This window comes from Aptenodytes forsteri, unplaced genomic scaffold (assembly GCF_000699145.1).
Source record: "Aptenodytes forsteri isolate BGI_AS27 unplaced genomic scaffold, ASM69914v1 Scaffold23, whole genome shotgun sequence".
In the NCBI taxonomy this organism is placed as follows: Eukaryota; Metazoa; Chordata; class Aves; order Sphenisciformes; family Spheniscidae; genus Aptenodytes; species Aptenodytes forsteri.
In genome coordinates this window covers 2,065,546-2,090,591 of record NW_008796043.1, presented here as the reverse complement: position 1 = coordinate 2,090,591, position 25,046 = coordinate 2,065,546, and the positions used below count along the sequence as shown (strand labels likewise).

The 25,046-nt window shown below is 34.3% G+C and overlaps 1 protein-coding gene across 1 annotated transcript in view; it reads right to left on the bottom strand.

The window, feature by feature from the left end:
* Positions 1–25,046, bottom strand: part of CCDC178 (coiled-coil domain containing 178) — a 189,303-nt gene that overhangs the window by 56,941 nt on the left and 107,316 nt on the right. The window contains 2 exon segments of the mRNA XM_019473739.1: positions 7,150–7,250; positions 10,420–10,569. Coding sequence (XP_019329284.1) covers positions 7,150–7,250; positions 10,420–10,569 — 251 coding nt within the window.

The window sequence follows — 25,046 nt, the reverse complement described above, 5'->3', positions numbered from 1 at the left end:
TTGACTGGGAGACCATAACACAATGAACTCCTTCCTGTTTTTATACCTTTTCTTAGGTCAGGGATTTTCATCAGAAAGCTGAGGAAGCACATATGGTAAAAATTTTTTTTTTTTCATCTATTCCTTCCAGATAAATCTATATGCTCTTACTGTGTGCCCCCCAGCTTGTTAATGTAATGCTTTCCAAGAGCTATTGCTTAGTCTCCTTGTTATTGTCAAGGGAACCCCCCCCTCCCGATTCTGCCATTCTTCCTATGGAGAGTGATTTGTCTGAATCTCAATATTAATAATTTCAAGACTGCTGGGACAGCAGAATGGCATATCTGCTCTTAGTATGTTCCCTTCTCAATTCCATGGATGCTTGCAATTGTGGGCGGTTAAATATCTAACAGGGGTTGCCCATCGGCATCACTGAGCTATTCTTGCACAATCTGTGGCAGCCCTTCATTCTTATGCTTAGATGTGAAGCTGAACAGCTCTTAATGAACAATAGTGATAATATTATCTCCAACAGGCCATGGTTGGTGATACACAATGAAGGTGTATCACTCTGAAGTGGAGCACTGAATGCCAGAACAGATTGATGTATGACATATACCAAAAGAGTCTAATCCGTTTAGTTACTCTTCGTTGTGAGATAGGTCTTTTTCATAAGATCTTGATCCTTGTTGTTGTAAGCCTTCACCCAAATCTGTATTAGGCTATTTTCTGTGTTTTTGTGAAAATGACTGATTTGGAAAGCTAATGTGATTCATACCTTGCATCAGTTTCTTTCCACACTGTGTTTCAACGGATAAAGTGATTCTGCTTTCTCGCTCCAAATTTCTATTTAAGCCATCTCTCATTTTTTAAGTTAATCATAAGATTAGTCATTACCAGACATACCATTAACATGTCTGGTAGCCACAGTGCTGTCACTTTTCATAATATTTCTTATCTTCAACACATGAGTTGGCAATTCTACCTGCTTTTCTCACAAGATGGGATATTATCTATGTGGACAAACTTAAACCAAAAAAGACTGCTGACAGCTATATAGTTTCCTTGAGATGGTTGCTTACATAGAATTACATTCTCCATATAAATTCTTTCTTTTATGAAACCTCTAGCAAATTAATTAGATAATTACTGTAAATTATAGAGCACGTAGTAGGATTGGAGCTGGCCAGCACATCGTTGGAATTTTTTTTTCCCATTCTGAATTGAAAGAAAATCCAAAAAAAAATTTTTTGTGAACCCAAAAGTTTGGAATATCTTCCCCCCCCCCCCCAAAAAAAAAATACCAACATATTGTATTTCTATGATGAAATATATTCCCTGAGATCTCTGGTAGATTCAAGAGTTATAACAGTTTCATAAGTGATCTAAATTTGTGGGAAGTAATGAAAACTGAAAAGAAAAATGATTTTTAGAATGAAAAGGTGTTATGACATCAAGACTTCCCATCTCTATGTCAATTTAATGTGTCACTCAAGAAATCTGGACACCTGGCATGCCATAGGTCTTTCCCAACTATCTTTACGACTATCAGGCAGATCGCTGTCCTCAAACTCCTCAAATAGTATGTCTGCCACAATCTGCCTCACCGGGACAAGTGTCCTCGGGAGTTACCCAAACTGCAGAGAGAGGTTTGACTTAAAAACTGCAAGCCGGTTGCCTCAGCTCCATGGGCTACAGCTATTAAAACCCTGGTTCCAGTAGAGGTCCTGGAGCCATATCTTCACACGACTGGTTCAGAGTACACATAAATACACACGGACGTTCGACACAGTCAGTTGAGAATTGTTTTGTCAAACTTTTTCCAGCTAATTCTAGCTGAGACCATTCTTGCTGATTTGTGCTATTTTAATCCTTTCTGAGCAGAAGGGTTTAAGAAGGTGCAATACAAAGTTTCTACCAGTTTCTAGAATAACAGTTTGCATAACAAGGCGCATTAATCTTATATGTTAAACTATTAAGAATTTTCTAGTTTTTCAAGTGTACGAGCATGGAAAATGTAGGCCTAATAAGACTTAACGTAAGTACCCCTAGTAAGGCATTTGGGATCAGTTACAGTGTAGGTGTGCTTTATAATCCTGAAAGATTCTAACCATTTTGTTTATGAGCTAAAAAGGAAAGCAGAAGTATGATTTTTATTAACTTCGAACATTTTGTTGGTTGTTTGTTGCAAGTTTTTTCCATCAGTTATTAAATGCTAAGTCAAGCTATTTTGACACCAAATATTTTTATAAAGTATTTGCAAGATTAAGCTATAACACTGTGACCTTAATGATGCTCTTAATGTAAGTTTGAAGTAAATGTGAAAGAACGTGAATTTATGTAGCTAATAAGAATCTAAATCTCAAACTATTAATCCATGTGGTTAAAAATTAACATGTAAAGTAGATAAAATAAGATATGCATATATTTTGAACTTTTGAACTTTTCCTCAGGAAGTTGTTTACTACTCTGCAACCATTCAACCTGCCTACTTTACGTGTAAATAAGAGAAAGAAAGTAAAAACTTTAAAGAAAAAAAAAAAAGGAGAGGGAGTTGAAATTAATAATGGAAGCTATTCTGCCTGTTGATTCTGCCTTTTTTTGATTAAATAAATTTATTTGTGGCTCAGTAATAATTCTATCATCTCTGTGAAGTCTTACAGAACAAGCCAGTGTTATATTAAGGGCAAGTCAGCACACATACATAGACTTCCTGGTACAAAAATCTCAGAACACTAGGATCAGGGTAAAGTAAGGTTTACTTCCTAAGGCAAGTGTGTTGCAAAACTTGCCCAAAGCTAAGTCTCCTAGTTAAACAATATTTTCATGGATACATGAAAATACCCACCAGTTGACTGAGGAGCGGTCATCTCAGACCAGGTCTTTCCTGCAATGTGTGCATACAGGCGTATTAATGTTTATGTACATGTTAGAAGGAATTGTCTAGCAGAAGAAATGCTAACAATGTCCATCTCCTTCTACTTTGGTTAGTGAAAAAGAGGTGCTATCCCAGCCTGTCTTTTCCTATTCTGTTTGGCCTGTGCTGAATAGAGTCTGGAAGAAGCATATGGATGTGGGGGAAAAAAAGAAAACAATTATATTCTTTATAATTAAAGGTAGACTCTATTAGGAAATAATGAAAAAGAAGGTTATGCTTTAAGGTAAAAAGCTGCTAGTGGAAGAACTGAGCTCACACAAGTTTCTTTGATCTTTTGCCTCTAAGTGAAGTTACTGATATGCAGCAATTCAACACATGAAAAAACCTCTACTGATTAAATTATTTGATGTTTTACAAAAGATAATTTTTGTTTAAAAAGCTTTTAAAAGCTGACATCACAACCTCTTTAGCATCAACTCCTGTCAATATAGCACTGGAGGAATATTTGATCTACAGTCAAACTTGCTGGTTCATGAAATCAAGGTCTGTGCATAATGGCATCGCCACCCATGACCCCCTATTTAACGATTGTCTACTGTAAGAAACCTGAGCCATTACAACTACTTGGAATAGTCTGATTCATCTTGTTTGTCGTGATACCACAGGTGGTACTGAGGCAGAAAAGGTGGAAAGTATCCTGAAACATCTATGAATATACAGGAAAAAAAGCATTTTTTCCTCATCTTTTCTTGCCAGGCATTAGAGAACACTCAATTTTAAAAATAAATTTCTAAATGAATTATCAAATTTCTATATTTCTTTTAGAAAAAAACAAAGAGGTTTCACTTCCTGTAATGGGACACCACCTTCTGGGAGACTGTAGGATCTAACACTGAAGTCCTACAGACATCACTGTGTTCTGTGACTGCTTCTGTCCTATGCAACAAAACTGTAACCTGACTAACCACTGATATGGCTGATGCATATGGAAAGGAGACTCACTTCTCTATAAATTATCTCAATAACTTCCTTTTGCTATCAAACTAATAATTTGATTTGGCTGCCTGTTGTATTAATTTTCTGATTGAGTCATTTGAACTTATTGATTCAAATTTAATTATAACATTAGCTTGATGTTTACATTGTTTAATTAGCTCAAAGAAAGTTTAGTAAATTTGCATAATAAAAAGCTTACTGAAGATACATTTTTTTCCTCGTGTTTTCATATGAAACTGGCCATTCTGCCAACTTACCATAGTGTTAAAAGTCTAAAGGCAGAAAGAACCTCAGTTAAAAATACTGGAAATGACACATTTTTGCTTACTAGCTACTGTCTAGTCTTGTTATACTGGCAAAAAACAAATGCCAGCTCCATTACCCATTTCTGTTCCTCATCAAGACAGCTCTGAAAGCTGGTTAAACATTTAATTTAAAAACAGATAACAAGTCTGATATTTCTTCTATGATAATTTTCGTTTCTTTCACACTGAATCCTTGACAGTATTTTTTTTCATTTAAAATTTGTAAGGAAATGGGAATGGGGGACCATTTTTTGCCATGGTTTTATCCATGCTTTCACTATTAGTCTTGTGAAGACATGAAGGAAACCAAGATCTCCAGATAAGTGAATTGCCTAAGCAAAAGCACACTTTAGAGACAGAAACTATTTTTTTGTTTATATGAGAACAGTATTTTCTTCAGTTAGGTCAATGAATGGGAACAACAAAATCAGAAGGAATTAGTTGCCTAAACGACATGTGTCCATTGTCAGATTTACTTTATATTCTGTTTGGTCTTTCTAAACAACAGGGACATTATTTTTAAAACCTTTATATCCCAGATGAGCAATATACCAAAGGCAGAAATATCCAAGAGGGCTCATAGTCGGATACATGCATGAGAAAGACATGAAAATATGTTCTCTATAAAAGCATAAAAGAACTTCACTTGACTTGCACGACTTTTTGTATCAAGCATGCTACAGCAGTCTTTTGATTCTAATATGAAACTATAGTAAGGATCATTGCACTAATGCATGAGGATTTGTGATAATGTTGCAGAAATTTTACTGTCAAAACTGAACTGCAGTGTAATGGCTTTTGTTATCATGGTTTCTAATAACTATTCAGCATGAATTGACCCTACATATGTTTTACTGCAATATGTCAGTTATCCAGAAAGTAAAAGAAGAAACAGAAATCAATAGGCCCCTCCCCCCAAACTCTTACGATAATGTGACCACCTGAAGATAGCAGTTCATGAATACGAGAATGAATATTTGACTTACATTTTAAACCAATTATATTTTGCACAGAGACTATTTTTAAATAGAAGTTATGTGAACAAAAACAATTACCAAAGTTTTGTAAGACTGTGCCACTTGCAGTGTTAAGGACAGATTCAAGTAAATAGGTTCTTAACATATAATGACATCTCATACCTTTATATGCAGGAATCAACTCTAATTTCATTATGAGAACAGTAATTTGGCAGGAGGGTTGGACTAGATGACCTTTAGAGGTCCCTTCCAACCCAAACTATTCTATGATTCTATGGTAACAAATACCTATGTCTACAGTACAATCATTGACATGTTAGCACAATACATTGGAAGTATCAAATTTTACTCATGGAATAGATATTCTAAGATTGTTCAGTACAAAAAGAAAGATATGGTAAATAATTAGATTTGGATTTCATGCATAATCATATTCCTGGTGCTAATATGCTAGCCCACTGAGATTTCCGGAAGAAAATGCTGTTACATATTTGCAGGGCAGAAGCTGTATTAGGCAAGATTTTGTTACTGAAAGTCCACCTCATAAAGACAAACCTACAAATTTTTTACACACAAGATTTTGCCACATCAAAATATGCATATAAAAACAAATAATCTATCAGCATTATAAAAAAAAATGTAACTGTTCTCGAAAGCAAATGTTTAGGGAAAATATTAGGTACTAAATAGAATGTATTTAAAGATAATGTCAAGATCCACCAGAGTTTGTTCCAATGTCATCTAGAAAAAATGTAAATGTGTGATTCATGCTATAATGAAGCTAGCACATCCAGCATGACAGACATGCCATTGGTCAGTGGAACATATATATGAGGGAAACCAAATTAAAGAATGTCTTTGTGGAGGGAAGCATCTTTCTCAAAGAGAGTAAGCTAACAGACAATAAGAGTATCAGACTGCACTGATATTTGATTAAATTAAACATTAGGATAAATATAAATGCTTTGTGGTAGTGATTATATATATAATAAAGTGTCTTTGCAGACAGAAAAAATATTTTAGTTTTTGTTAATGAAACTCAATATTATGTATTTATGTTCTGACCAGCAGCTATCAAAAAATATGACACTTTTTAAAAATATGAAATTAATTAGGTAAGCAAAACATCATCTCAAAGTCATATAGCCATTACATCTCTACAGTCATTTGAAATCTCTGCAAAATAGTGTCTGGAGATAGGATTACAAATGAACATTAGCAGATTCTAAAGTCTTTGGCACACAATAAGAATATGGTTTAAAAACCTTCAAATGCTTGAAAGTGATTTAAAAAATTATACTAATTCAAAGGAACATAATGCTAGCTCAGAATTTTTTAAATATCTGCATTTAGGAGTTTAGTTTTCAAACACACTAGAGTGAATATCCCCCTTTAAGCTTGACTTGCTTGTTTTTCATAACACAAAACCCGATGGCTCCAAACATTCTTGCAGAGAAAAGGAATATTGAAAAAATGAACATCAGCACTGTAAATATGAATGAAGCCAGAAAAGTTTTCTCACATGCATGATATTGTGCTTATACGTACCACAACACATGTCTGAAATGCTTGTCTTTAAGAACCAAGGTCTTCTGGTTTATACCAGAAGCAAAGAAAATATCTGAGGTTACAATTTGACAAATAGACTTTTAATGGAACATACACACTATAAAATACAAAATATAAAATATAAAACTTACTGTAGCTTTTCCTTTTTTTTTTAATTTTGATGAAAGCAGTGAAATCATCACCCTTACATTTGTCATATTATGTATTTCTTTCTACTTCACAGAAAGTTTATTCTCTATTTAGATCACTTAATCTAAGTTCCTCCCTACAGCAGGACACTACCAACAATCAAGAGTGCTGCTTTCTTCTGACCACCCACTTCTGTCATTTTTCTATTTATAGAGTTTTTGCCCTCCCTGTACATTCTCTGATACTTCCTTTGGCATTCACTCTTCCCTACGCAGATTTCCCTCTCTTCTATGAAGCTTCTTCCTCTTGTCCTTACCCCCTCCACTCCCCTTTTCCTCTTTGTTCTTCAGGGTAGTTCTCATTCTTCCCCACAGAGTCTCCTGGGACTCTTTTTTTAATCTCCTCTGGTTTCTGATCCTTGAGAGTTCATTGGAATCACTTTTTGAAACATCTTACACAAAAAAGTACTTTAGAAACTTCAACTCTTCTTAGTTAAAGCAGAGATCCTTACCTGGCTTTTTGATTTCAGAAGCTTAACAAAAACATAAAATCTCACGGAATTAGTTAAAAATGAAGAATTTATAATATAATAATTGGACAGAGTTAAGAAGACAAAAGCAGAAGTAGAATTATACACACACACAAAAGCATCATACTACCAGTGCTGTAGAGTAACTCTTCATTAATCACAGGAATTTATGAAAGCAAGGATGCTTTTCTCATTCACAGTAAACCCGAAACTTGCATGTGTATTATCCACCAGGCTACTATCTGTTATAGCATGCTACGATCTCCTTAAAAATCCAGAGGAAAAGTTACCAACATCCAGAAAATGTCAGTGGGAGAGGAAATCCTCTTCTCATCCACCTCATATGTATAGCGATAGGAAGAAAACACATCTCCTTGTAAGAGCATGCTTTTGCATTCCATATGAAGAAGAGGGTATTATGCTTTTTATGGGTATAGCCCCTCTATTCAGCAATGTATATCCTCTCCACTCAATAAGGGCACCTTCCTCTGCAAAGAAGCTTACAAAGTCATGACAAAACACTTCATTTTACCAAACCATTATTTCAGCCATCATCAAGATAGAGCCTTTTCAGCGGCTGAACAAAGCAGCTACTTAGGAGCCCAAGGCAAACCTACTTCATTAGTTAGAGCAGTTACTATATCCAGTTAAAATTAAGGCAAAAGAAAAAAAAGGCAATTTGCCTTTTACATTAGCATTTGTAAAAATTGGCTCCTAATTTTGAGTAATTATATATATAGGGAAGAAAATTCTCAGGATTTAGGTAAGGATGAACACACTTTCTTCTTCTCGAATGTTCATGTCACTGTAATGCATATATATAGCACAGCACCTAGAAAAATCATTATTTTGACACTCCTCCAGAATTGATTTTCTGTTGCAGTTGTAATTCGCTTATTAGCAAAAACCTAAGAAGAAAATATAGCTTCTTTTTATAGGAGCTGTATGTAATCAACATATTTTTTCCTTTTGCCATAATTTCTAAATACTTTCTTTATGTGATAATGGTAGAAATATTTTGTTTCAATAGTTGGACTAGTTATTCGTTTAACAAAGTGAAGAGTTATCAAAAAGCAAAATAGATTAGTTGTCTCTGTAATCCTCAAATTAATATTGTGAATAGAATTTCTCTTCTCCATACACATACTGCTGCTGAATGGCACAGAGGACTGTCAGAAATTCTAAACGTTGCCATCAATAATTTCTAACACAAGCTAGGTATATGTATTGTAATGCTGACTATAAGCTCCTATAGAATAGCAACATACTCATAACCATTTTCTTCTTTAACAAGATTTTTAAAAGCCAAACAAATGATTATATAGCACTGCTGATGAAACTAGGTCCTGTTGGTATTGCATTGCTATTTTGCTATATTTTACTATGTTTATTTTATTGTATTCAAATTGAGAAGGAAAAAAACAATAATATATGCCAACTCATTTGCAATTTTCTGCGCTTCCAGACTACATCACTGAGATGCATGATAATATCATCCATACTGTGTCCAGAAGAGGTAAACTGTTAAGCGGGAAATCTGTTTCACAAATATTACCAAGAACTATTGAATTCTGAGAATGTAGAAGACTGATTTCTTACATCCAAAGAAATAAGAGGTCCAGATGATAAATAAATATTATTATAAATAAATAGATATATTCTTCTGTAGAGAGGTTTGAAGAGAGTATGCCCTAATTCTGCATTCAGAAAAAATACTTTAAATTCCTTCTAGAACCCAGTCCTTTTAAGAAAACATTTCAACACTCATAGCATTGCCTCTGATATCATATCGACAGAAAATAATTGACGCTCATTTGATGAAGAAAGATAGGCAATAATTTTTTCTACTTTTTATGTTTTGAATCTCTAACTTGTTCTCCAAATATGGTTATCCCTAAGAATATATGACTTAAAAACAGTTTTGTTCTTGAAATATAGAAGGGCTATGTAGTTAACAAGAATATTGTGGAAGGGATTTTCTTATTTATATTTGACAGGAACAAACTGAATACACTGAATTTTAAAATTAGAGATTAACTGAGGTAGTATATGAGGAAATGATCAATGGATGAAGATATGGGTATAAGACATAAAAGGGATTGATAGGAATAAAGTACTAGCAAATAATCTGAATTTCACATCTAATTTATTTATTTGAAGTCTTCTACACCATACTTTTAGAGAACGGACTGAAATATCAATATATCGGGACCTGGTTCCTGCATAAATGACCTAAGTTGATAAGGGTTCTTACCTGAAATTTGTTGATGTGAATGTAAGGTCTGTGAACATGACAACTTAAATGCGTATTAATTTTCAGAAATATAGACATGAAAGGCAAGCAAGAAATAGCCTGACTAAAATATCTGAACAATATTTAATTGATTATAGTTGGTACTGATAGGCTTGTATTTTGAGAGCTATCTGTAAATACAAAGGAAAGAAACAGAAAAGACTTTTTCTGTGAACTGGCATTACATTTCCACAACAAAGTTTTACAACATCACTTGACTCAGGTTCCACAGGTTTCACTGTTATATCTAAAAAAAAAAAAAAATCTATCCTTTTAAATGTAACTAATTAGTCAAAATATTACACCTGGCCACTATACCTCCATCACGGAAGTTCTTCAAACTAGATTTTACCTTTTTTTGTTTTCATTTGACTGTTTTCTAAATTAAAGGTTTACAGAGTCTGACAGTAGCTATTGTAAAACTCACAATTTCCAGAAAAAGTGTTTTATGGAGCATGGTAAGGTACCTTTTAATTACTGCACAATATATTTATATACAAATATAAATACATATCAGGTGCAAAAGTGGAATTCGTGAATAATGAATTTTGAATCCTTACATGAACTGCCCTGTAAAAATTAAAAAAAAAAGCAAGCAAGCAAAAACATGAAAATACAGAAAGTGTGAAATAGCCAAGAAGAAAATAAGAATTCAGGTGATAGGTATTGCTAGCAAGTATTCTATTGTTATTAAGTAGCTGCATTAATCAAATGAATTTTAGAGATGAGATAAATGAATTGAATGAGTGATATTAGCACTTTACCTGCTGATGATCTGTAACGGCAGCTTCCACCCTGATTCTATTGTCATAACATTCTGTGAGGTCTTCTTTACTGTTTAAGTAGTAGTTCTGAAAGATTTTATATTCTTGAGCTAACCATCAATTTTCTTTAATGATTTACTCCAGAGCAGCCTAAAAAGAAAAGTAATTCATTACACTTACTGTAAAATACCTTTCTAAAAAATAAAATTATAGGTCACTTCCACAATTTCCCTGACTCATTCACTTATGAACATCTGCAAAATATAGATGACAAGATTATGGTCTCAGTGAAACAAGTGGAAAAACTGCAAATGAATTTCAAGTGGTTATGATTTTGCTGAATATATTTATACTGAAGTAAATATTATTAATAAATTATTTGTACAGAAAATGATGTTGTATATAGTTCCAGTAGAAACTACTAAAAAGAACACATTATCTACCTTACTACATAAGACCTTTCTGCATAGAAATTATCTTTTTTTAATTGCCAGAGAATACTTCAAATTCTTCACCCACATTTTACTTTTCAAAACTCTCATTTTCCAACTTATTTGTAAAACTGACACAATGCAACACTCACGTATTTTCTTAATAATTTTAATGTTTCCAATTTGATTAACTTGATTTTAAAGACTAATATAATTTTTGACTCTCATAGTTTGCTACCAGGTGAAGTTGAGGTTGTTTGGAATATATGCTTCTGTAATATGAAAAATTTCCATTCCTTTAAATCTGATTTTGACTGAACTTCCTTAGATTATAATACATAATCTTGCAACAGTCACACAATTTTCTAAGGTATTTTATCTATGTTACAAAGATACAATCTGATTTAATTTTTAAATTGATTTTTGACAGGAATTCTATTTTCATTTTCATTATTTTTCCATTAAAAAGCACTTGGGGAAGGAGCCCAGGTAGGTAGACTTTTACCAATAGAGTTAGCTGAATATTGAAATTTCAGAGACTTTTGACATTCAGAATTTCTTTTAATTTCATAACTATAGAACAGGATGGCTGATTTCCACATTTCAAAATATTACTTCAAATATGTTTTAAATGTACATCTTTAAAATACATTTTTAAAACATCATGGCTAGTGATGACAGTGCTACCCAGTAGAGAGGAGAGAGGCACAAAAAAACCCCAACGAGCAAGTCTGAAACTTACTAAATTTACATATGTTGTTGCCTGTTGTATTTGGGTTCTGTTGTGTATTCTGTTAAAAAGTGCGTGCACATTATAAACTGTAGTGGAGGAGAGTTTACAATTATGAGAGTGTGTAGAAGCCTGGGCCAACTAATTAAGCCCAAATGTCCATGTGATGAGTGGCTGCCCTAATCTAAGGCCACATTTCAAAGTCTTCTAATGCAAAAGCTATAGTCTAAAAGCTTTTAAAGGTAGAAGAGTCTGCTTAAGAATCTAGTTTATACAAGAGGACTATTTGTAATCCCATGTGCTGCGGGTACCCTTGCAGAAAGGCAGAGCTAGCAGAACGGCTAGAGCAGCTGGGGCAAACGTTGCCATCGGCTGCTCCCTGGATGAAGCTTGTCGACCCGGCAGGAGTGAGGGCAGCCCTCTGACTTGACAGTCCCAAATTGTGAGTGAAATGCTACCACAGGAGGTGGGGAGCAACCACCTGTCCTAGTAGTTGCCTCACCAAAATCCAAAGAAAGGAATCGTAAATAATTTTTGTTTTATTTTTGAGAGAAGAATATTACATGTTCTTCCGTTTACCTCCCTGCTGCTCTTCTCCCCTTCAACAGACTACTTTTTAAGTCAAAAAATGCGTGTCCGAGGTAGGAAAAATATATTTTGAGCATAAAGGAATTTAGATTCATTTTCCCAGGTCACCGGTTGAAGGTTCAAGCCAACATTTATATGTGAATTCTGAAAGAACCAGACCCTGCTGCTGCTAGTTCAAGCTCTGTTTGGAAGGGCAACATAAATACATGTTGGGAACACTTCTGAAACAACAAACGTTTTAGCCCTGTATCATAGCTACAAGTTTGCCCAGAACCCAGGAGGGCTAGGGAACTTTGGTAAAATTCAAACCTTTCTTTAGTATCTCCTGTCTCTCTCAAAAAATCCTGTGAATTAGTGGACTAATAAAGTCTAAGTTCTTCTGGGGTCACCATGATAATGTTGAAGAATCCATATGTTTTCTGAATCTGTTCCCAAGTGGGTAATTTAGATTCTCACCTTTTAAAGACAAAACTATCCCAGGGAAATAGTAGCATGCCTGAACAGGTTCCTAGCCATCCCTTGGAGCGACTTGAATTTTGGGAGTTCCCAAGACAGTTAGCATATTAATGGTGATTTTACTCCTTTTTCTATGCGATGTCTTAATCAAGATATATCCATTTTTGTATTTGTATTTACATGTAATTTCTGAAAACTTTGGCTAGAAACTTGCTGTGGTTATGCACTAGAATAAAAAAATTCTTCCTGTACGGAACCGTCACTCTCTACATCATTACAATATTAAAATGCTATGTGTCTTTCAGAAATCTCAAAGTAATAAAAAGAAAGATGTAGAATTTAGTGAAGAAGATGTGATTATCTCCTTTATTATTCTTTGGGTAGAGGTAAAACCTGTGTTTCAGGCTGATACCTTCCTTAACAAACATACAATGCTTGATGATAATATGTTAGCATTCAATACCTGCAAACAAGTAATGTTTTCAGCATTGCAGTACTTTCACATATGTAAGGAATATGGGAAAATGACAGAAAAGTTTGCTTGTAGAATATGAACATCAATATAGTAATTTTCACCAGTATAGATACCTGAGTACAAAACGAGTGAAGTCCTACTATTTTGTATAATTTAAAATGGCCCAGACATTTTGACAAAGAATAACAACATACTAAAGAAAAGAAAATAACCTTCTCCAGTTTTATAAGACTCAGTGGCTATGTCCACATGACCAGTTATACTAGTTGCCCAGTCCCAAAAATTGCTTCACCATACAGCTTATGTCAGCTGAGACAGATAAAGTGAAATGGTTCTTTTTCTCTAATTCACTCCTCTGAAAGATGAGCTGAGGTTCAGAAAGCAAAGAGCGTACATCCTTTAAATACCTGACTGTCACTCATTGATGTTTCTACAGAGGATTTCCCAGAATGTAGGCAAGAAAAAAAAAGTCTTTAAGAGCATTTTATCTTTATGAAAGAGACGAACGGTCAAACTCTGAGCAAACTCGGCATGCCAGAATATACACTAGAATATACACTACGCCTCTTTCTCCAGTTCTAGGAGAACAGGGATATGAATCTTAAAACTGATCGTAAGATGTTTAAGTAGGCAATCCTGAGTTTGTTTTATCTCTGGCACTCAAACTTCTGAATTTGTAGACTGGTGAGCTGATAAAAAGCACCACGATTCATGTGCTTGTTCTTTTGTTCTTCAGCAAAACTTGAAATCAAAGACTTCTGGTACATCAGTCTTTGTCTACAGGTATGTTCGGCTTCTTCAAACATTCTGGAACTGACGTCTGAAATATGGGAAGACATTTTCTACATTTCTACATTCAAATGATGTTGCTTTCTTCAGTGGGAAAAAAGTATAGTTCAGGAGAATTTCTTGAAGGCTTTTACATGAAATGAAACTTGAATTGCAGAGTAGAGAAATCAAGTGAAACTAGGAAAGGCCATATTAAAAACAAATGAAAGAAGATATTTCTTTGCACTATGTGTAGTTAAGGTGTGTGGATTCTTATGAATATCAAAAACTTGCAGAGATTTAAAAGGGACATAGAATTTCTAGGAGGAAATATCCACTGAGGTTTGTTAGATAATAAAAAAAAAAATTGGGGCTCAAGAGATCAGAAAGTCTGGTGATTATTCTGGGGAAGTATTACAACATGCTTGCTCAGTTGTTACACTCTACCTGGACATCTGGTACCAGAGGTGGAATACCGGGCTAGAGGAAATTTCTACCTGATTCAGCACATATACTTTTTCCTCTTTATGTTTCTTATTCAACACAGCAGCCCAGGAAATGTCTCTGTTTTCCTGGAACGGCAGGAAGCTGGAACACTTTTTTGTGTGCTTGCTGAACACATTTGAAGTGCAGTTCCTGTCTGCTATAATACAAATTCATACTGAGATAATAAAATATGTGGAAGCAAGAAAACAAATAAAAACACTAAATGCCCTCCTCAAAACTATCAAGAAATTGTTAGCGCAACGGCTGCTGAACTAGGCAATAGGAAAGCAGATGCAACGCCATGTAATGCAATGATGAATTATCAGTCCAGTACCTCAGACCGTACGGAATTTCTTGTAATAACTAAATTTCAGTCCTTTTAGGATGCAAACAGAGATCACCACTAACCTAGCCGTGACTGTTACAGACAAGCAAGGGATACTTGCTGTCTGCAGCACAGAGAAAATGTGTTTCATGTTATTCTGCCATCCTTTTATGTACACTAATACCAATCACTTTGCGTTGCAAGTGATCCAAGAATTATTTTATGGTTCCATGTTTGTGTGACAAAAGTTTGTAAAGAATTGTAGAGACAAATCTTAGGATCAATGATTTTGTCCACATAATGATATACCTATAAACATGATATAAATCCCTGTGGTTTACCGGGTCAATCATCATTTTGAATGGTCACTCTGACAGCAGTGTTTTATTTGAAAGATAAGAACAATTGATTTTGACAATCAGGTGCATCAGCACAATAAACTAATTATTAAAGGATCTATTTTAATTGGTTATACTACTTAAACTTGATGTTGTGAGGAATGAAATTGGTTTCCCCAGGCAGGAATGACTTTTCTTTTGTTAGGCATAAAGTATCCTGTTCATAATATGAACAGCAAAATAAGAAATAACTTATCTTAAAATTACTGTGTTCATGTGCATCTGCCCCTCCCACTCCATAGAGCTTCCCCAGAGGAGTTTAGCAACGTTTTTCCAGAGGCATCTGTTACACATCATATGTGTCCCTTCCCGGGGCATAAAGAGCATGGTGATACCAAGTGCCACAAAGTCATTCTAATACAGTTGACTGTACAGACCCCCAGCTACAGAAAAGAAAGTTACTGTAAAGCAAGCATGAGGTGTTGGGGTTTTTTCCCCTGTTTGAGGATCGATTGATGCAACTAATGCTTATTAGCAAATAGTTTGGGCTCTACAAGTCACAGAAGCTACAACATAATTTGAGCTGATATAATCACTGATTCAGTCTCCTTACGTGGGGTCTTCTGTTGATGCTGTCACCAGCATTTGATGGTTGGTTATTTAAGCACCAAGGATCACACAGCTACTCACTAAATCTCTAGAACTGCAACACTTTTAAGGTACACAGTGGAAACAGCTGAGCCCTGCTGAGCATTAACATGAGTCAGGGGATTTATGTTGTTGATATTATATACTGATCTAATATAGATTTTGACAGTCTCTGAGCTGAAACAGGTCTTCCCCTGTATCCGCAGCCAAAGAAAAAAACCCACATAGCCCGGAGTTACTGAAACTAACTCTTTATCTGAAAGACAATATCTTTTTACATCCATGGCATGAATTTTTGCTTTATTATGTTTGGGAGGAATTTTAGAAAATGCACTCTTAAGTATATACACAGATTGGCAGAGGGAAGTGAGAGATCGTATTTTTGAATAATTTGGAACAAATTAATTACTCTTTCAGTAGGAATATGGTGTAAAATGTTTTCTGACAGATGGTATTTTTTCCTATCTGCAAACTAAAGTAACAATAACTACAGGTAGCCTTTCATTGATAACACAGCACTCCAAATGGCAGTTCCAACAGTTTTGAAAAAAACAAGTTTAATTCTTATAAAGATTCAAGTGGAGAATTAATATGGAGAATAAAACCAGATATGCATTAAATGTTTGGGAGAAAATTTCCGTGGATGGCAAGTTAAACAAATAATAAATGCTGCTAAAATAATAATAATAAAAAATGCTACTAAAATAATATCAGCAAATATAAGCACAAACCTGTCTGCTTTAACCTTACAAGTATTCAAAAATAAATAGTATATAATACTTTTTGGGTCATAATTCTTCATGTCAGCCAAAGCTGAAATATATTTTTATTTTTTCATATACAGTCTTTTCTATGTATGGAATATTCTTGACCTCCCCAAAGTTATTTTTGGCACATGAACTAAATTGTACTGACACTAAAAAGAGACCATGGTTGTAGAATAAGATCTGAATACTCTAAGATTATTTTATGTTGATGTACCCTTTATCCATGATTATATTGGTGCAGAAAAAATAAAAGGATGCAAAAATTTGAAGTACTAGACATATTTAAGTTTATCCCACTTCAACCTTCTTTAGAGCCCCAGAAATGAAGTAAAGGCATAAATCTTGGAGAAATCAAAGGATTTACCAGTCTAAAGGCCTGAACTGGTAAAACAGTGACCAGCTGCAAGGCCAGGAAACAGTCCATTCTACAGGGTATGCAGTGACACTGATTTTTCAGATGTGAAATTAAAAAAATAAGTATCTAGTTGGGCTCTTTCCCATGAAGGTGTCTACCTCCAAATTGTAAAGCAGAGAATCAGAAGCACATGTGCAGTCTACCTTATGATGACCTGCTACTCCTGACAGAATTTTGGGGACTCAACCTGTGATCAAAACACCTATAAAAGAACCGTAAATGGCTCTGGCTAAATAGCAGTGTCTTAAATTGATTGCTGTTAAAAAAAGATTTGAACAGACCTCACAACTGATTAAGCATTTTTAGTCCTATCTTTATCTGCAGTCAAGAAACCCTGATTACAGGGAGGAAACTTTTGCTTTGTGGAGTCCAACCTCTTTGAAAGTCAAGAAGTGGCTGTTCTGGAATTCTTCTTCTAATGGTTTCAATGAGATTTTTGCATATGCTCCATTATCAGGTCTGTGAATAGCTACATTTAAAGAAGTTTTGAACTAGAAGAACTAGTTGTCTTTCAGAACATAAAGACTTAAGTATCTCTCTCACACCTATCAAAAGTTTGAAATGTTTGTCCCTGCCCTGCTGAATAGAAATGTACCTTAATAGTGCTGCTTGACAATTAAGTAATTTTGTTGTGGATAAGAGACAAATACGTTTTTCTTATTGAAAGAATCAAGGTCAAGAGAGCTTTGTCTAGGGCTAAAATTTTGCCTCTACTTCAATTTTGTGATCAGTCATGATCACGAATGTTCAGAAGGAGAAAAGCAATATTCAAGATCTTTAGAAAGCGACCAGATATTTTCTGTTTTCACGTTGCAAAACCGGAATTTGGCACTGCTTATACATGTTAAGCATGTACACCTTATGTATAGGCAAATTCAAGGGACATGGAGGAGACTGGAAAGTTCCTGTCTTGAACCAATATGAGATCAATCTCAAGGTCTTGGTAATTCTCTTCAACAGCTCCTGAAAAAAATGTAAAATTGTGTTGGGAAGCACACTGAAGAATTGGCATCATGTAAGAAGATAAAGAAAATGAACTGATGAAGACAGATCTTCATGATGTCTGGTGCCACGATTGTGTTAGGGCTCAGTACTGATTTGCTGGCAACAACTTGGGTATGTCACTTAAGTAAGTCACAGTCCTTTTCTTTATCGATATCATGGAAACAGATTGGTATCAAAGCACTGAACTGGAAGTACAAGCATGACGCCTTCAGGTAGTAGGGGTCACTGACTCCACCAGTGGTGTCAGGAATATAGCTTCAGAAGGCAGAAGAGAAAATTAGTGACTCCACAGAAGTGAAAAATAAAGAAGTATTAAAGCAAGCAGAACACAAGTGAAAGTTCAAAGACAAAAAGAAATTGAATAAATAACACTGCTGTTGCAGAAAACATAGAATCATAGAATCATAAAATCATTAAGGTTGGAAAAGACCTCTAAGATCATCGAGTCCAATGAATGACATGAATGACAACAGACTATAAAACAAAAAGGAAGAGCAAACACATCTTGGATTTGATGCTAACTGTGGAAAAGAGTAACTTTAAGAGATTTTATTATATGTTAATTAGAAACAATTGTTATGATATACAGTGCCAGTAAATCAGGGATTGATTGAAGAGGATCTCATCAGATCTGTTGGTTCTGAATGCTAATAGAAGAAAACATCAATCATTCAAAGACCAGAAAAGATAAAAAGCAAATTCTTTAGAGCTATGCAGTTGGTAGCAAAATGACTCTATATGACAACAGATGCTTACATTTTTTTGGAAAATACATTTGCTTTAAAACCAACATTTGTGTTTATTGAGAATAACGTGGAAACAAGAAATATAAAAATGCTCCTTCGAAGTGTGTTATATACTCTAAAACTTTAACACTGAATTTAGGTTCATTGTTGCAGACTTTTCCACACAGAAAGTTTTTATTTCAGGAAAAGTAAAAGCTACTTGTTTGGAATAAAGTCTATAAATATAACGGAATGCAAAACTCAGGTTAAAGTTGATATAAGTATAAAAGGGATTTTGAAATTACATAGAATTAAGAACTACTCCAATCCTACATCCTCCTCCATACCTTAGGTTTATATGTTTTGTCTGAAAAGAAAAGAAAAAAGAGTTTATGATTTCATTATTGGTTTCTGCATAACATAGTTTTAGACTGTTAAACACAAACTTATTTGCCTATTATTGCATCATTAATTTTTCTTCTATATCATCACAGTTTGATTATATATACCTGTCAATATTTTTAAAACATATTATAAGAGAGAACTTCACTTGCAATGCTATTCTGGAAAAGATGAAACTGCATGGGAATGTCCATTTATTTATTTCATTATGACCAGTTAAAGATTTATAAAGGCTCTCCATTTTCTTATATATTTAGGGATGGACAATTCTGCATCACAAGGGGAGAAGGCTAATTACTCACAGTAAGGTCATTAGATACACACTTTCTTTTTGTCATTACAAAGACTAATATTTTTGCATTAATGGCACTATGCAGAGTAGATGAAGCAAATAAATAATAAACCTCCTTATTCAGATGCTAATGCAAAACCAAATGTTCTTTCAATTGTACAGCTGTAAAAATTAAAGTGAGAAAGGTATCAAAAGAGTAAACAGTAATATTCAACACAATATCTATTACCTACACATACCTCCCATACGACTACAGTCCCTCTGAAGTGACAGAAAAGTGCAAATAAAGAGATTCACGGGATAATTGTGCCGATTTTTTATTAAATTCATTGGAAATTTAAAAATCTTTTGTTGCTTCATTAAATGAAACATGGAAAATACAGTGGATTTTACAGAATAATATATTTTATTTTGACAAACACTGTAGCCAACCATAAAAATATTAGCATTCAATTCTGGCATTGCAAATTCATCCATTTTAATTTCCACACAGTTAGAGGGATCTGCTTTCAGACTTTGCGTCCAGAAGTTTTTATAATTCTTTGAAAAATTAATAGCACTAACTAATCCCTTGATGGTAATCAACATTGGTATTTTGTTCTAAAGTAATGTTCTAAATGAAATTTTGTAGAAACGTATTTTGGCTAATCTCAGTTACGTACTTTGGTCCACTGACAAGCCATTTGGCTTCCGTGAACTTTGCCATAGTGATAATGCACATGACTGACACCCAGTGGTCTTCTTGGCTGAAATTTTTTTGACCACTGCATTTTTGTAGTCATGTCCATTCAAACATCCATAGTAAAAGTTCAGTTTCTAGATTTTTTTTTATGATATTCTCATAGGACCTCCTGTATGGGTATATAGTTTGATCCTAATCATTGTTTCTCATGGAATTCTGAAATCCAGTAACTGATGTTGGAGAACTGTTGACCTATTTACTTTTATTATTTCTGTAGGCAATATTGAGATAATTAAGAAAACTAGACTTAATTTTGCCTTTTAAAGCACTTACTGAAATTTTTATAATAAATAAACTTCCTTAAAAGATTTTTTTTTAATCTTTTTCAAGGAAGAAAACCTCACTTTCATTTCAAGAGGGAGCAGAAAAAAACCTGTTCTCCTTACCTTATTTTTTCCAGATTTTTTAAATAACAGAGAATGGATCTCCACTCCTCTCTACTGCAATTAGAATAAACTGTTTTAAAATTTTGAAAAGGGCAGTTTAGAAAACATTCACCGAACAAAACTACATAAAATGAAACTAAACATAAAATGAAAAATTGAACACCACCTATTTTTTTTTTTTAATGGACAGTTTTAAAAGTAATTAATTTTTGTGTCAACTCTATCACCTTTCTCAATAAAAACCTCAGAAGTATCCCGTACCCTTAAATATTAAGGAAGTTAAATTTTAAACATAGAATATATTATGACTATAATATAATAGAATACCAGAACTTCAGTTATTCAGTTAGGCATTTAGGTAAAATAGATCAATAAGAGCATAGTTCAGCTCTCTGTCAATGCAATATTGTGGTTGTCTGTACAATTACATTTGCACCTCAGGCTCTCTCTACCATATGAAAATCTTGCTAATTGGAAACCTGAGAAATTACCTTATTCTCATTTCCCTACCCTACAGAAAGTCCTTGGCAGAAATTCCTTGTTTATGAAACAGAGAGATTAGGAGTTTTCCTTTCCGTTATCCTCTATAGGGTGAAATCTGAGATCTGTCTTTTTATGCAAACCTTCACTGTCTAAAACCTACAACATAAATGTTATGATGGCCCCAACATATAAACAGCAGAAATGAATTCTGACACACAAATCAGATCAATCAGATCAATCACATAAAGACAGCAAGATGTGCAGAGTGCCAAGAAACAAGACGTGGTGGTTGGGAATCCAAAAAAGAAGAATCCAACAGGTTTTGAGTCGAGGCGCTGTATGCTAGAGACTCTGCCTGCTTTCAGTGTAAGAATTCTGAGGTCAGTGTGGAGGGGTTAACTTCTAGAAAAAAACCAAAGATATAAAAAGGGGACCAATGTCCTTAAAAGTATCTGCACATGCATATTGCCCACAGTGCAGTGCAATGCTAAACAAAAGGTATCAAGGATTTCCCCACTTAGTAACACCAAACCTAAGGTAGAATACGGTCAAGCTTCATGAGAAGTTATCTTCCAAAACACTTTTGTCATTGGCCACTGAATGTAAAGACAACGTTTACTGGAGAAAAAAAAGCCAAGAAATACCAACATCAGACAACAAACATTAGGATGCGGAAGATTATAACAACTTCTGCTGGATGCTCACTGTATAGCATATGTCACCATTTAAATGAAGTCTCAGAGAAGCCAAACTTCAAATCATAAATGGTCTCATAAAATCTAGTGCAGTAACTGTGTAAAATGAAAATATAATAATAGTTTTTGTAAATTGCAACATTTTATGCAAACTAACTACACGGGATTGTTAAAGAATTAATAGTAAGGCTTCTTTATTAAACATTCATTTTAAAAAGCTGGTAATGCTCAGAAAAGAAATATACTTTCCCACATAATGGTAAAAGTATATTCACTGGAACTTTTCAAATCAGAATAATGTTTTACAGTAACTCTTATAAACAAACAAGGAGAATGATGGCAAATATTTTAAACTGAGTGTAGCTATTTTTCCTCATTAGATATTCTCAGAATCCTAGCAGCTCAACAGATGTGTGAAATCTGACATTTTCTGCATAAAACAGGAAACATGGGTATTTCATATATCTTCTAAGCAAGTAACTATAACATGCATACAGACACACAGACTTTCTACATTTTTATCCATATACTTATTTCACCAAACAGCAGTTCAGAAAGTATTTAAATAATGAGATATATTTTATTATTGTTTCTATAGATAATGTATATTATAATTTAAAATATATTATATTCATAATATATTATAGAAAGCATTCATATAATAAATAGCCCATTCAAACTAATTGTCATTGGACTTTGGGATATATTTAGATGTAATAATGATATAATAGTAATTCTAAAGAAAGCTGTTTTTTCTGATACCAAAGTCCCTGCTTTTCTGCAGTTGTTTGGGTTTTTAGCACTGCTCATTCATTTCAGAACTGTCATTTTCTATAGCAATGGTACAATAGTTGTACTTGTTCTACATAAAAATTTTAACCCAGTCTAATTTGCTCATTCTTGTAGTTTCAAATGTAGTTAACACAACCGAAGTCACAGACACGGCCACTGAGAAAGAAACTACATTCTCATGTTTTGGATAAGCCAAAATTGAGTTTGTAATAATGATTTAATAGAAATTCTAAAGAAAGCTGTTTTTTCTGATACCAAAGTCCCTGCTTTTCTGCAGTTGTTTGGGTTTTTAGCACTGCTCATTCATTTCAGAACTGTCATTTTCTATAGCAATGGTACAATAGTTGTACTTGTTCTACATAAAAATTTTAACCCAGTCTAATTTGCTCATTCTTGTAGTTTCAAATGTAGTTAACACAACCGAAGTCACAGACACGGCCACTGAGAAAGAAACTACATTCTCATGTTTTGGATAAGCCAAAATTGAGTTTTATGACTGTCAACCTAAAAGCACAAACCAGCATGTTCTACAAATAATCTCAGAACCAAAACCAGGATTAAAAAAAGGCAACTATCAGCAAGTAAAGCTTTTTGAGAAATACCTTCTAAATGTACTTTTACCCTTGTCAGTGTATGGATGCGCTGTCACTTATGACTAAAGAAGATTTCTCTCTCAATATCACGAGAACATGGTCAGCACATAAATGGGCAAAGCAAAGGGAGCTACACACAATGTCATTTCCTCCTCTACTACAGAATCCCAACAAAAAAAAGGAAATTGTTCAAGGATCGGAAAGGAGGGATATAAGGATGAGAATAGTTTATATGTGGATTACAAAACCTGAAGAACTTCAGTGATCAGAAAGTGCTACCTTTTTCTATCTTTGAGTGATGTACGTATTCATAATGTGAATGCTCCAAGCAGTAAGTTCCCATATCCACAATCATCACAGGAGCAGTTGCCGAGTTCTTGAAGCAAATAGAATCACTCTATCACATGCTGCATTAGCTTTGAGTCTTCCTCAGTATTGCTGCAGTGGTTGATAAGAATATAGATAAAGCTTCAGGAGACATTAAGAATAGAGGTATTTTTTAGCAAAGTCACTGATACAGCTTCAGCTCTGATGGGCACATTCCAGTGACAGCAAAAGACTGTATTTGGGTGGTTTCACAAGACACCTTGACATATTTCATATTCAGTTTATGTATTCATGCAGAGAAGTCCATGTCCACATCCGCAATTAATACAAACCATTTTGTGCACCATCTTAAGAATTTAGTTTTCCTGGTACAAAAGCAAAGGATTCCCTAGATGTCAAAGTGGAAAACACTCTCAGTTTACAGGTATGATGTATGAAAAAGTAAATAGAAATACTGACTCTGTGACTGAAGTGAAAGTCAGGAACGAAGAAGAAGTATAGGACAGCTACTTCCTATCTGGAAAGAACATCATCTGTGGTAGATGAGTCATAAAGGTCTGAAGCATTTATCCCCTCACTCCTTATCAAGGAACTGTCACACATGAGACTACTTCTGCAGGAACTAGACTTTGCTGACTTTGGAAGAACTATTTCTTCTACATGCTAGGGGGAAAAGATTTTACTGCCATGTTCTGTAGTACTATAATAAAAATTAGGATAGCCATTCGTACTGTACCTAAGTATGAATGCATTAATTTGTTGATTCAAGCTCAAGATAGTCATATTAGTCTCAGTTCTCCAGCTATGAAAAAAGAAAGCTTTTCCTTTGTCCCTCAATCAGTATAGTTGAAACAATCTCTGTTTCATAGTAGATCAGGACCAGAGTAAGATCTGCTTCTTTGGCCTCTTTACAAACCAAATAACCTTTACCAACATGCTGACCCAGCTGGTTGCTCCTCTTGGACATTAGGTTCTTCTCTCTGGACAAAAGGATGATCATCAAAATATTAGATTGCTCAGTACTACAGTGCAGTTCTTTCAGTCTGTTTTTAATGGTGAATGGTCAAAATCTCATGTCACCTCCCTCCCACAAGTAAGAGAGGATGTCTCAGTACAGTACATTATCTATAATAACTGGAGGGTAATAGATTTCTGATATTTGACCACCTAACAACTGATGCCAGAGGATACAGACATTGAATATCTCTGATGCTCATGGAATGATAATCATTACCAGAGTTGAAACAGGGTAAGATACACTTCATATAATGTACCACTAAGAAGTCAATATTTGGTAGCCATGACAGGTGAGGAGGTCAGGCAAGATAAAATGTGAGAAAAAAGGAATCTTGGCATGAAATTAAAGGAATGCTTGGGCATGAAATTAAAACTTTGCCTTCAGTTATGACAGATCACTGTATTTTTTCATATTCAGAACAACTGTTACAATCTTTATCACTAATATCTGAAATACAATGTATTTGGTGGCATTACATGATAACACAGTACAGACTATACAAACAGCCAAACAAAAGTGCTAAAAACCCTAAGGGTTAAACTAAATTTTTTACGACTGTTGTCTGCAGACAACACTTTTAAACACAGGGGTTACTATGTGCTTATTTTAGAGAACATAATTTCTACTATATGCTATTACTGTGCAAATGTATAAGAAAAATGTGTTATCTTTTACACTAATATCATATTGTCGTGGTTTAACCCAGCAGGCAGCTAAACACCACACAGCCGTCACATCAC